This window comes from Lichenostomus cassidix, chromosome 8 (assembly GCF_008360975.1).
Source record: "Lichenostomus cassidix isolate B80296 chromosome 8, HeHo_3.0, whole genome shotgun sequence".
Classification (NCBI taxonomy): domain Eukaryota; kingdom Metazoa; phylum Chordata; class Aves; order Passeriformes; family Meliphagidae; genus Lichenostomus; species Lichenostomus cassidix.
Window position 1 is genome coordinate 26,764,508 of NC_139489.1, and position 13,355 is coordinate 26,777,862.

General features: G+C 52.2%; 1 protein-coding gene across 5 annotated transcripts in view; it reads left to right on the forward strand.

Annotated features, from left to right (window-relative positions):
• The window catches only part of ASTN1 (astrotactin 1), a 60,703-nt gene that overhangs the window by 28,307 nt on the left and 19,041 nt on the right, over positions 1–13,355 (forward strand). For all 5 annotated transcript variants that reach the window (XR_014853856.1, XM_085068640.1, XM_085068638.1 and 2 more), the window contains exons 9-16: positions 6,593–6,667; positions 7,137–7,274; positions 7,593–7,743; positions 8,418–8,584; positions 8,749–8,943; positions 9,264–9,391; positions 11,584–11,688; positions 11,858–12,046. Coding sequence is in view for 4 of the 5 variants with exons in the window: in XM_085068640.1 (XP_084924766.1) it covers positions 6,593–6,667; positions 7,137–7,274; positions 7,593–7,743; positions 8,418–8,584; positions 8,749–8,943; positions 9,264–9,391; positions 11,584–11,688; positions 11,858–12,046 (1,148 nt within the window). In the remaining variant the exon portion in view is untranslated. The remainder of the gene's footprint in view (positions 1–6,592; positions 6,668–7,136; positions 7,275–7,592; positions 7,744–8,417; positions 8,585–8,748; positions 8,944–9,263; positions 9,392–11,583; positions 11,689–11,857; positions 12,047–13,355) is intronic.

Here is a 13,355-nt window from a genome sequence, read left to right on the forward strand (position 1 = left end):
CTCCAAACCTCTGTGGGGTAGGAAAATACAGGCAGAAACACAGCTCCCCAGGGCCAGTGTCCAGCAGGGATGTCCCCAGCTCCTCTGTGCCATGTCACAGGAGGCATTGAGCAGTGGACTGGGGTGTGTAGGGGGTATTCCCCTGCCAGGGATTTTCCTCTCTTGGGATGTGCTGTGTTTAGCAGTGTCTCACAATGGGCTGGGAAGAGCCCACAGGCACCCATGACCACATATGGCTTTGGTGCCAGCCTCTGCCTCCATCAGAGCGGTGTGTTGGGCCCACCACACTGCAAAAAGCAAATTGACAAATGGCTTTGTCCATTGAGGCTAGAAATAAAAATGGATAAGCACTGCGGAGAAACATTTGTTTCCTGACTCTCTGCTTTTCCACTGCTCCTGGGCGTGGGTCTGCAGCTTCACACTCTTCCTCCATGCACACTGCTCTTCTCTAGCTTTTTCCTGATTTAGCTGCTTCACTTTCTTAAGGCAAAGTGGAGAAAAAGATTCTGCTTTCAGCTAAATTGGGAAAAAATATAGATGGTAACAAGCAGGAGAGAAGCCAAGGGCAGGAAGGACCAATAATTCTTGAAGCCCCCTGGACCTGTTTGCATCTCCTGATCCAGCTTTGGTCTCAGCAATGCCCACCTGAAACCTGCTCAGGACATCCCCTGTTCCTCTGGGGGATTTGGGGCTGCATTTTAGACCCATCTCCAACCTGATGCTCCCACAGGAGCCTTCTCTCTGCCTTTCCTTCTGGAGCAGCATTCATACCTGGCCAGGGTACATCTTGTGTCTCTTCTAATGAACCAGAGTTGGCTAAGACAAATTATGTGCAGCATTTCCAAAATATTTTTCTGTTTCTCTGGGGCAGAGAAACCCAGCAGTTCTCTTTTTCCCCAAGGTGCAACACAGCCCTAGACCATGGTGAGACTGTCAAAATCCTTTTGCCCTTCTCTGGGCTCTCGAGAAGGCTCCAATGCTGCCGTGTCACAATCCTTAGAGAGCTCTCTCAAGCTGCTTGAAACCACGGTCATTTTGTGTTTCTCCTTGAACTTGTCAGATTTTGGTTTCATAAAATGGTAGCAGCTGAAACAACATTTCACCATCCCTACCTGCAGCTTCCACTTTTTTTAGGGGCTCTTGAAAGCATGTTCACATCGTGATGCCGAGGGCAGCTTGGTGTTTAATGAAAGCTTTTTTCCTGCTCTGCTATCTATTCCTGATATCCAGGTGCTGCTCAATGCAGCTTCGCCTGGAAGGGCTTGTGGTGTTGGAGGTCTCTTCTGCATGAACCTTTGGACTCCACAAGGCCATGACTGTGATGAAGTCTCTTTAGTCTAGCAGAACCATCTTGTCAGAGCCTGTTTAACTGAATAACTTGTAGCTGTATGCTGGTATTGATGCTCAAAAGCCCACTCCCAACTCTAGTTCCACCAGGCAGCCTGCAGGCTCACCTGAAAGAGATGTCTGCAAATCTTCTGCTCTCTCCCCCCAGCCCAAGGTGAGATCAGCTATGCCTGAATCATTTCTGACCACTGTTTGTCTAATGTGCTCCTGAACCCTCCAGTATTGGAGGGATGTGCTGCCACCACGGGTCAGTCCCCAGAGAAACCACATTGCTGCTTGGGCAACAAAGCAGGACCTGGGGGATCTGCCAAATCCCTCAGCAAGCTTGGGAGCAACATGATCTGGATATGACCTCTTCTGTTTTCCCAGGGTGGTGCTTTTATCTGAAAACTCATTTCAACCCTTTGGTTTAGATAGTTTTGCCGTTGGTTTGTTTTTATTTACAGCAATGACAAGTTGACTCGGTGTCGGTTCGCTCAGGAGCATCTAATTTTGCTCATGAAGGCGAGCTCATCTTTGTACTTTATTGGTGATGGCAGTGAGAGGCTTTTTGTGGTGTGTGTATTTTGGGTACCAGACTGAGATCCACGCCTCCACACTGCATCTTTTACCCAACATGTCCGGACCCCAAATCTTCAGTTTTTCAGAAAATCAGATCTTTTTGATCATGGGTAGCAGATACATTTGATCAGCTCCTTTTTTTTTTGTCTTTTTTTTTTTTCTGTGTGTGTGTGCTCTTCAGCTGTTTTAAACAAATCTGTTTGGTGCTGTTTGTGTGTTCACAGTCTGTCTTCCTGCTTTGATACGTATTGTTAATTAGCTGCTCTTCGGCTCATACACTAAGGTTTCTTGAGTAGGATGCAGTTTCTAGCAATGCAACCAGCTCTGCTTCATCTTTGCTCATCAACTCAAATTTCTGTGGTTCTTTTTGTGGTATGACTCGGCCAAAAATCAAATCAGCTCATTCTGCCTTTAGTTAATAAACTGTTATCTGCCTGCATTTGTGCTTTTTCTTCCCAGCCCTTAGATCCATCACACACGTGGCTTTCCCCTCCCCATGTGCAGTTCCCTGGGTGCCCTTTTCAGACTCCCCGGTTGAGATTTAAGGTGCTCTGCATTCATCAATGTGCTCTTTCAACTTGTCATGGGTTTCACCCTGGTCTGGGGAGGTTTTAAGCCAGTTTAAGTTGATATGGTGAACATGTCAGGCTGGGTGCTCTCATCCTGCTGTAACAGTTGGCAAACTGTCCCACTCCAGTCCTGCTCCCCTGCCTGCAGCCTTGTACATGTTTTTTTCCAGCACAGGACCCAAATTAGTGAATCAGCCTGTGCCCTGCTCATCCCACCTCCTCTCCCTTCCCTTCCCTCCCCTCCCCATCCCACTTCTGCCACACACAGATATCCCCATCCTGGCAGTGCACCTGCTCCTCCTGTCCCATCCCTACTCATCATATACTCCCCATCCCACAGAGGAGTGAGGGACACACTGAAGTGACAAGGACAGCACTTTTCCTGCTTAGAGTATTTTCTTTTCCTTCTTTTTTTTTCCCCACCGCTTTTTCTATCTTTTTTTTCCTTACCTCTCTCCATTCCCTGCTGTGTGCTCTGGCTTTGCAAGCTGAAGGACAGCCTGATAAAAAGCTCTTCGTTCTTTCAGATCCTTTCACCAAACCACCCATCCTCCTCCTCCTCCCGCCTCATTCTCCGCACAGATTTACGGGCAGCTCAGAGAGAAACTGCTGCATTAGCATTTTTAATAAAGAGCTGCTTGCGAGGGATGGCAGGCTGGGGGAGCTGGGAAGGGGAAAGGGAGAGGCTGAAGCCCAAGCAAAGCTGTTGCAAAGCAAAGTGAAGTTGGAGAGGAGCTGCAATGGGCATTGCCAATGGGAGAAATCAGCACCTCGGTGCTCATGTGACATCTGCTCTCTGCTCTGCCCCCATCAGGGTGGTGCTGGGTCTTCATGGGTCCCCACTTTGGGGTCCTGGGGTGCAGGGGGTGTGCTGTGGGGATGCTGTGATCTCCTCGTCCTAGGCTTGAACTCCTGAGCTGCCAGTGAAGGGCTGGGGCACATGCAGCTCTGTCTCAGCAGGCGCTTGGAGCTGTGCTTTGGTGCCGTGGTGGGGTTTGGCATTGCCATCCTCGTGCTGCACACTGCTTGGAGACCCCGAGGAGCACAGGTCAGGGAGTAGGTGTGAAGTCACCTATTTCAGCTTGTAACAATCAACCCCTTTCTCCTCCAGTGACATTTCAGTCATGCTCCCGTGCAGCAGCTTCTTGTCTCTTCTGCAAAGACCCTCTCCTGCAGCCCCTGCAGCCTCTTGCCAGCTCCCCTCTAACCAGCTGCTCCAGGTTAGCTCATGGTGATCACATCCTGCCAGTGCTGGCCTTATTCCTCATCCCACCCATCTTATCTGGAAGAGTTTTGCAGGCAGTGAGGACAAGCTGGAATGCAGTTCTTGATGCTAGAAGTCAGTCTGGCTTTGTCCCCTGGGGGCTGCAATTTAAGCATGGTCAGGGCCCTGTTGAGCTGGTTCAAAGCATCACCAGCAGCACTAGGTTTGGAGGGCTTAGCCGGTATTTTGTGATCTTCCATTCAAGCCCAGATGTGGAGCAGGGCATCCAGATAATGACCCATCTAGAAAAAGCCAAGAGGCCTGAAGATCATCCTGGGAATGCACTGGCAGCACTTTGGCCTTGGGAACTTGCTGAGTGTAGGAAATTTGCTGGTTCTCAGGTGCCCTGGTGATCCCCCATTTTGGTGTTTCAGATGCCTACATGAGTGCCAAGGCTTGCAGGGAGCTGAGAGCTGTCATTTCTGTCCCATTTAATCCAACCTGATCAGCTGCACAGCTACTCATCAGTCCCACTTTTCTTTGTGAGCTCTGAAGACCACACAACAAAAATGCCCACCAAGAGCACCCCAAACCAGAGCAGTGAGGTGCCTCCAGTGATCACAGAGAGCAGGGAGGGAGGCAACCATGTGGGGAGGGAGACAGCCATATCTCCCTCACACAGAGGAAGGAGGAGGTGAAAGAGTGACAGAGGCACCGGGGGCAAAAGGCAGCAATGGCGGGAGGCAATCTGGGGAGGACATCTTCCCCTGTCCTCTGCAGCAGAAGACACAGGTTAGCAAGAGTGTGTGGGTGGAAATATCAGTGCTGAGCTCCTGGAGAGCTTCCTTGGAGGTGAGGATGGATAAGTGTCTCTCATTGAGCTGGAGTTCTTGTTTGGAGGATGTCTCAGGGCTTTTCTGCAGAAGGTCCATGTCCTTGCAGACCCAGTGGTGCCTGGCAACACTGACTCTCCCCTGCCACGTAGGGATGTAGCTAAAGGCTGAACATTTCTTTTAAGAGGCTTTTTCTGACCCCAAGTAAGGGAAAAGTGCTGCAGGCTGGGGAGATGCCACACAGTCCCTTCCTGCAGCACAGAAACCTCTTCCCTGCATCAAAGCCATCATCACTTTTTACAAGGGCATGTAGCATTAGGACCAGGGGTAACAGTTTCAAACTGACAGTGGGCAGGTTTGATTAGATATTAGGACGAAATTCTTCACTGTAAGGGTGGTGAGGCCCTGGCACAGGTTGCTCAGAGAAGCTGTGGCTGCCCCATCCCTGGAAGTGTCCAAGGCCAGGCTGGATGGAGCTTGGAGCAACCTGGTCTAGTGGAAGGGGCGTGGAATGAGATGATCTTTAAAGTCCTGTCCAACCCTGGTCATTCTGGGACTCTATGATTACAAGAATTTTAGCCACATTTGGAAATTGCACGCTGGGTGGACACAACATGGTCTGGGTGCTGATTTCTATGTCCAAACACACCAGCTGCACGTCCTGGGTGTCGTGGCATTCATGGGCTCCAGGCAGAGGTCTGGCAGTTGCTATGCCTCTGCAGCACTTGCACCAGCACTGAGCTCTGCTGCAAGCCAAGAGCAGCTCTCCACAACCACTTTTCCACCTGAGTTGATGTGGAACAATACCTCACCTCTATACAGCCTCTGCTTTTGTTCCCGGCCCGACGTTCTCCTCAGAAGCAAGAATAAAACCCATCTGTGGGAGCTCTGGAAGGTGGAGGCACGAAGCATTCAAGGTGTTGGCGAGACAGAAGGAGCACATCTCTTTCTGGACGAAGCTGACCTCATTCAAGGCAATCCGATCTGTGGGCTGAATGTAATCCCCTGCTCCCAGCTGGCCAGATGGGAAAACGGCATTGTATCCCAACGACAAAATGAGAAGGCGTGCTGTAATCCTGCAGTCAGGATTTTTTTATTATTATTATTTTTGTCCTTGCTGAAATAACTTCAGATTAAAAATTGAAGTGCTTGTGCAGGAGAGCTGTAATTACCTCTGGAGAAAATCCCTGGGTTTGTCACTGGCACCTGACACTCTGACTGTGAATTTTAGCAGCAGTGATGCAATGGGAGAGCAAATTTGTTTCTCTCCCCAACTCTGAACTCTTGCAAAGGGGATTTTGAGTTTCAGGGTTTGGGAATGGGGTTCATGTTGTCTGATTCAAAGCCCACGGCTGGGTCTCTTGTCAGTCTCACTCTGCAAGTGATGCTCTGCCAGTGGGGCTGTGCTGCTGGTGGTTCATATCCCAAAGGTGTCACGGCCATGGGTGTCCCACTGAAAGGCACTGGCCTGCAAATTTTAGTGCCTCATCACTCATCACCCTGTGCTATCTACAACAGCAGGGATGGAGGGGATGGAATCAACTCTCCAGCCTCCTGTTTGGCTCCAAGCTTCCACCTTGTCTTCCAGCCCCCTTTGCAAAGTTCCCCTCCTGGAACAATGAAACACAAGGGTGACAAGGCAGGCAGTGAAACTGGTCCCAGGCTTGATGTGCTCCCTGGCAAAAGCCTCACAAAAAAAGGGTCCAGCTGCGGTTTAGTTTTCTTTTAGCTATTTAATAGCTGTGATGCAAATCCCTAAAATAGGACCAGGCAGGCGGTACCAAGCATGAAGACATGTGGGGATGGCTGGAGTGCACTGTACCCCAAAATAACAGATGCAACACACCACTGGCCCATTGGCAAGGTGGGGCTGGGATGAGAATGTGATGTTGTAGGGATACCAGAATTAATATATTGGATCTGGGGATATTTTATCCGATTGTCCTGGCTAGGTTTCAGTAATCTAACCCTGGGACCCTTCTGCATGTGAGCTGGGGGCTCAGCAGGGGAGGCATTTTGGGCAGTGAGCAGCAGTGGTGACACGATGCTGGTGTGATGCCCCTGGGTTTCTTTTCCAGGCCTTGGCCGTACACCATCTTCCAGCGTGGCTTTGACTTGGTGCTGGGCGAGCAGCCCTCTGACAAGATTTTTCGGTAAGCAGTGAAGGTGACCTGCTCAGCACATTTTGGGGCTTAAATACAGCTCAGGGCATAGAGGCATGGAGGTAGCCCAGCTGGCAGGGCTGAGCACGGCTGTCCTGTGCCACCTCCTGGGGACATGCGAGCATGGCTGGGAAGATGCCCCTGCAGCTGTCATGTGGGATGCTGGATGCCCAGCAGTCAGTTCCTCCTCTCTGTCCATGGTGAGAGTGAGTTTCATGCTCTGAAGGAGGGTTTCTATGGAAAATAAAAGTGGCTTTTATTTTTAATTACTCAAGTTACATGTGATTTTTGGGAATCACTGGGTGTATTTGGAGGAGCCACCCCACTTTAGCCTGCCCACACACCTTAGGCTGGCATCCCTGAGGGCAGAGGGGAGGCTCAAGGGTGAGGTTTTGGGCTGGGACAGCCTTCCAGGCTCAGCATTTCCCTCTGTACCAGCCTTTGCTGCTCTCCCTGGCAGGTTCACCTACACCTTGGGGGAGGGCATGTGGCTGCCCCTGAGTAAAAGCTTCGTCATCCCACCAGCCGAGCTGGCCATCAACCCCTCGGCCAAGTGCAAGACGGACATGACAGTGATGGAGGATGCAGTGGAGGTCAGGTAGGTGCGACGGCACGGTGAGGGAGGTTAGGAGGTGTTTCAGCAAATAGGGCTGGGATCCCCATCCCACGTTTTGCAGGTGGAGATTAGAACATCCATGAACCTGCCCCTCTTTAGTTCCTGCAAAGCTGAGCCTTTGGCAGTATTTCTCCTCATCTCAGTAGCTCCTGCACCCTTCTAAAAGCTTGGCTGCCATCCGGTTTGCTGTCAGCCCAAGGGAAACCTGAGCCCTGGAAAAACCCACGCAGCAGCCATGGTCGTGCACACGTCCACAGCATCTCATTGAAGCAGTGACACATCTCCTCCTCCTCCTCTCAGGGAAGAGCTGATGACCTCGTCCTCCTTCGACAGCCTGGAGGTCCTTCTTGACTCGTTTGGCCCCGTTCGTGACTGCTCCCGGGACAACGGGGGCTGCAGCAAGAACTTCCGCTGCATCTCGGACCGCAAGCTGGACTCCACGGGCTGTGTGGTGCGTGGCTCCCAGGGACCTGCGAATCTCCCTTGGTGTGAGCAAGGAAGGGGAGGCCAGAAAGGGAATCCTTTGTCCCTTACCGTCACTTTAGGGTGGATATTTTGGGGTTGATTTTGTAGCAAGAAAATGTTTTTGGGCCAGCATCTCTGTTGCTGTTACACGAGGGAGTAAGAGTCCATCTGTTTGCTGGCTCTGTAGGAGGCCCCATATCACTCACGTGTGTGCCCTGTCAACAGCACAGCTGCTCTGCCCCAAAATGAGGTGTCTGTGGGGCTCGGGTGTGGGGCTGTGGGCATGGGGGTGGAGAGGCTGTGAGTGTGGGACAGACTGTGGGTTTGTAAAGGGTGGCGCTGCTTTGTGAGTCACTGGAGCTGGGTTGCTGGAGAGTGGGTTTGATACCAGCACATTGCCTTGGTGGGGGACGGCTTGGTGGCCAGGGGATACACTCCCAGCTCAGGGGATACACTCCCGAGAGCTGCAAAGAGGCTTTGCTGCAGGAGGAATATCCACAGCTGTGAATAGTGCTGCTGCTGTCCTTCCTGCAGCCCCCGAGCACTGCTCAGGCTGCCCTTTCCAGTGGAGAGCAATGCCAGAGCCCTGCTCTCCCCCTCAGCCCTAAAGCCAGTTTTCTTCCTGGGGGTTTTCACCTCTTCCTTCCCCCACCCCACTAGTGCCCGACGGGGCTGAGCCCCATGAAGGATGGCACAGGCTGCTATGACCGTCACGTCGGCGTGGACTGCTCCGATGGCTTCAACGGGGGCTGCGAGCAGCTGTGTCTGCAGCAGATGGTCCCCCTGCCCGAAGACCCCCTGCTCTACAATATCCTCATGTTCTGTGGGTGAGTGACCTCCCTGGCACAGGGACACCCCCAGGGTGCTGCCATCCATTGCTGCTGCCACGCTGAGCTTGTAGGGTTGGGATGGAGGGGGTCTCCTCTGTTCTCATGGCTGTCCCCTCTGTGGGGGGCTGCAGCTGATGGAGGACCTCGTGCTGGTTTCCCAGGTGCATTGAGGACTACAAGCTGGGCACAGATGGGCGATCGTGCCAGCTGATCTCGGAGTCGTGCCCCGAGGTGGGCGACTGTGGCGAGCCCCGCGAGATGCCCATGAACCAGACGCTCTTTGGGGAGATCTTCTATGGTTACAACAACCACTCCAAGGAGGTGGCACCAGGGCAGGTGCTCAAAGGGACGTTCAGGTGATTGCAGGTGTGGGGAGGGGACCCCAGCAGGGTCATACCTCAACATCCTCTTCATGAAGAAGGCATGAGGAGGAGCGGGGGGTTGGACCTTAGCAGGCTGCCTGGTCCATGCATGTCTGGCTTCGCTTTGCAGAAGATGGAGGGGCTGCTAGGGAGGCCACATCTGACAATTTCCATCAAGAGCAGACATCTTTTTAATTTGAAGGAAAGGCTTAGTGCCAGGTGGCTTTTTGGGATGGGTCACTTGCTGGTGGGGTTGATCCCAGTCATTTCTGCTGTCCTCCAACCTTGCTCTTCTCTCTGCAATTAACTTCCAGGCAGAACAACTTTGCCCGGGGCCTGGAGCAGCAGCTGCCGGATGGGCTGGTGGTGGCCACAGTGCCCTTGGAGAACCAGTGCCAAGAGGAGCTCTCTGACCCCACGCCCGACCCTGAGTTCCTCACTGGTGAGTGAGTCCAGCTGGATGGACAGCCAGCATGTCCAGTTTCAGCACCTTAACCTCCCAATATATCTACTGTGGAATATATCTAGTCTGGCTTTAGTATCCTGTGTTCACTTGCACATAGAGGAAGCAGCAGCGTAAGAGGAAGGCATCAAAAATGAAGGAGAGGCAAAGGCTGTAAATTAATTGTGTGGTGTAAAAGCTCAAGCATCCATCAAATATTTGGGGCATTTGCAAAAGGTTTTTTTCTTTTCTTTTTTGGAGGCAAAAAGAGTTTTCCAACTACATTTAGTTTCTTTGCTGATGTAATGAAGCATTCAAAACCCAGTGCCAGCAAACCAAATGTTTTGGTTTGCCATGCCAGAGCCATGAGCAATAGGTTATCATGGATTCCTAGACAGCCTTCAAGGATGTGCCTTTTTTCTAAGTTGCCAGCACCCATAACTAGCCTTTGTTTCCTTGGTGTTTGTTGCTGTTGGCTGAAATGGCCCAGACGTCAAGGAGCTACTAAGCATGGAATGTGGCTAGTAAGGTGTTTTGGTGTTATACTAGACTTTGTGCATTCCTTTTGCCTGGCAGACCTTCCAGGAGGATTTTGGGGAGCACCCATGGGCTGTATCCAGGGTCTGGGGGGTGCTGGTTGTCCTGCCAGGGTGCATGGCAATGAAGGTGTGTGCGCAGGCAGATTCAGCAGGGAGGGATGTGCCAGTGGGTCTTGGGGGGCTGAGTTACCCCAAGAGAGCTGTATGGGTGGGTCACTCCTGCTTCCCTGGGCATGCTCAGCCCTGCTTGGAGGTGCTGGAGGACACCAGCCTCCCAGTGGGGCTCTCCTGCCTGTGGCACGGTGACATGAATGTAAGGAAGTCACTGCCACCATGGCCCCAGCATCACAGCAGTGTCAGTGGGACTGGGACTTCACTGGCAATTATGCTGGGGAGGTAAAATCTAGTAAATTATCCTATTCATTTCCCACTGCTCTGCTGGCTTTGTGTCTGATTAAGGCAAAAAAAAAAAAAAAAAGGGAAAAAAGGGAAAATAAGTAAAATAAGTAAAATATTCTGTGCTTGTCAGAAGCAGATCTGGATATTGCTGTGAATACACGAGAGGCAGAGCTGCTGAGTAAGGAAGGGCTGTTTTTGCATAAACACTTTGCAGGGAAGAGCAAGGCTTTGAAGCTGTTGGCAGCAGCCAGCACCGGAGAGAGAGAGGCGCTGGAAGGCAAAGGATCTCATCCTGCTTATCCTCTGCCTTCAGTTCTTGTTACAGAGGGGGGGATGCCTGCTGTTATCCTCCCAAACTCCTGCTGGCTGCCTGTTTAGCAGAAGAGTTTGCCTCTCTGCTGCCGTGCAGGGGTGTGACATACTGGCTGTGCAGCACTGGAGCTGAGAGGGAGGAGGTTGCCTGTCCCAGCACACTAGTCACCAAATTCAGAGCCATGAGCACCCTTCAGTTCCCTTGCTGGGGCTTTGTCTGAGGCTCAGTGGCATCTCTGTTCCTCTGCTCATGGAAGCTGAGCTGCCATGTGCCTTGGGCAGGAGTCAGTGGCCGCCCAGCCCAGGTCTCCATGAATTTCTGGCTAGTGTAACTCACAGTTAAATGGCTGAAGAACGGGATGTCTTTGAAGGAGAAGGACAAACCCTGGGTCCTGTTCAGCCCCCAGCACTGCCATAATGTCCTGAGGGAACATTAGCATCAACAGGCGAGCGATTTCCCCGTCCATCTGTTGCCCACTCAGCTCAGCCCCAGCCGAAAGGGACCCAGGGCCTCTGGCCGGCCGCACTTGGGCACGCGTGGCGTGACGGTGACCGTTCCCAGGCCTGCAAACAGCTCATTAAAAGGCGCAGCTCTCATTAGTGAAATAATTAGCACACCTGGGCATGCCTTGGGAGCAGGCACTGGGAAGGAGGCAGAGGGGATGCAGGAGAGGCTCGTTATCTTCCAGCGCAGAGCCCCAGACGGCAGGATGAAACGAGCCTACATGTTTTCCTTCAAAGTCATCATTTTAATTGCTGGGGACTGCCTGACCCTTAGCTCTGAATGCCTCCCTGGGGGCATGCAGTGTGTGCACAGCCCTTTTCCTTGGCTACTTCCCATCGTGCTGGCTGTATTGCCCCATGCATGAAGGGCTGTGACCATCCCTGTGGTGAGGTATCGCTGGGCAGTGGCATTGAGCCCCTGTGTCCTTTCTCTTGCAGGGATGGTGAACTTCAGCGAGGTGTCTGGCTATCCCCTCTTGCAGCACTGGAAGGTGCAGTCTGTCATGTACCACGTCCGGCTCAACCAGATGACCATCTCCCAGTGTAAGTTTGCAGGGACGGGGGATTAAGGGGAAAAGGGATGGCAAGGTGACATAGCCTTCTGCTGGCAGGTGATGGGCTCAAAGGTTGGTTGCCCATTGTAAGTGTGTAGGGAGGTGGTGAGGGTTTGGTGGGCTCTGGAATCTGAGCATCTCCCCTATCTCCTTCCCAGCCTTCAGCAATGCACTCCACTCTCTGGATGGAGCCACTTCCCGTGGAGATTTTGTGGCACTACTGGACCAGTTTGGCAACCACTACATCCAGGAGGCAGTGTATGGCTTTGAGGAGTCCTGCTCCATCTGGTATCCCAACAGGCAGGTCCAGCGGCAGCTCTGGCTGGAGTATGAGGACATCAGCAAAGGTAGGAGCCCTGCATATCTCTGGGAAGGGTATTCATAGCCACCCCATGGGAGTGGGAAGCTGGGTTTGCTCTTGGCATAGCAAGGAAAGTGCCCAGCCCATGTCAGGACTGCATCCCACCTCACTGTCTCACTTACACCCTGTTCTCGCACCCTTTGAAGGTGGCTGAAGGACTCCCATGGATTGCAGCAGGTGCTGCTCCAGGCCAGAAAGAAAGGTCAATACCCACAGCCCCAGGGAGATGAAAAATAAGTGTACCAATCCCACCAAACCATCCTACCTCATTCCGGACTTAAGTGTTATTTGTCTTTTATCTTGTTCTTTCCTGCCTTTTGTCTCTGCCATCTCTCTCTCTTCCACTTCCATCCCGCAGCCAGACCTTTCTCCCTCTAATGTGTTTCCTCCTCCTGGGCTATCAGCACTGTATTTAATGCCTGGGAACCAATTAGGAGCTGGGAGGTTCACTGTGGTGCAGAAGGCATCTGGCACTGCCCCATCTACTCCAATGCCCTGGCTGCAGTGAGCTGTGATGGATCCTCCGGGAAGAGGGGATGCCTGCTTTGAATGGCAGCTTTACAAAAGTTGAGGCAGCCTAACTGCTGCCTGCTGCTGTCTGTCCCCAGGACCGTGGCAGCCTGGTCTGGTGGAAGGTGTCCCTACCCATGGCAGGAGGTTGGAATGAGATGGTCTTTAATGTCCTTCCCATTCTAAGCTATTCTGGGATTCTATGATTCTACAATCTGTTGTGCTTGCCTCAGCAAAGCTGCCTGCAGGCATTTTGCTGTTTGTGCTGGGTGGGTTGCAGCACCCAGGCTCGGGCAGCAAACAATTCCCAAGCCTGGACATGGGGATTGCTGAGCGGTGCTGCTGCTCTTTAGATGACCTTGGTTTGCTGCTCCTGGCCAGGAATTCCTAGGTGCAGGCAGTGTGAGCTTGGAGCTCACATGCACCATGACAGACACATCATTTCCATCACAAAGCTTCCTAATTCTCAGTATTGGCACCACCTATGGTGCCACTCTTGTGTCCCAGCCACAGAGATATTTATTTGTTGTCTCCCCAGAGCTCTTGTGTAGGAAGGGCTTCTTTCAAAGCCTGAGTCTGAATTCTGTGGGCTCAGGCCTCCTGGAGCCTGGACTTCTTCACAAGCCCACCTGGAAGAGTACAGACCCATTGCTGTTTTGCTCTAGGCTGTCTCCAGATGTAGCATCTCTTGATTGCAAGTACTCCGTTTTTTCTCCTGCAATTTCCTCCTCTTTGATTTTCCTGCTTGGAGGCTTTTCAGGTCTGGCAGCCTTTTTCCACCCACA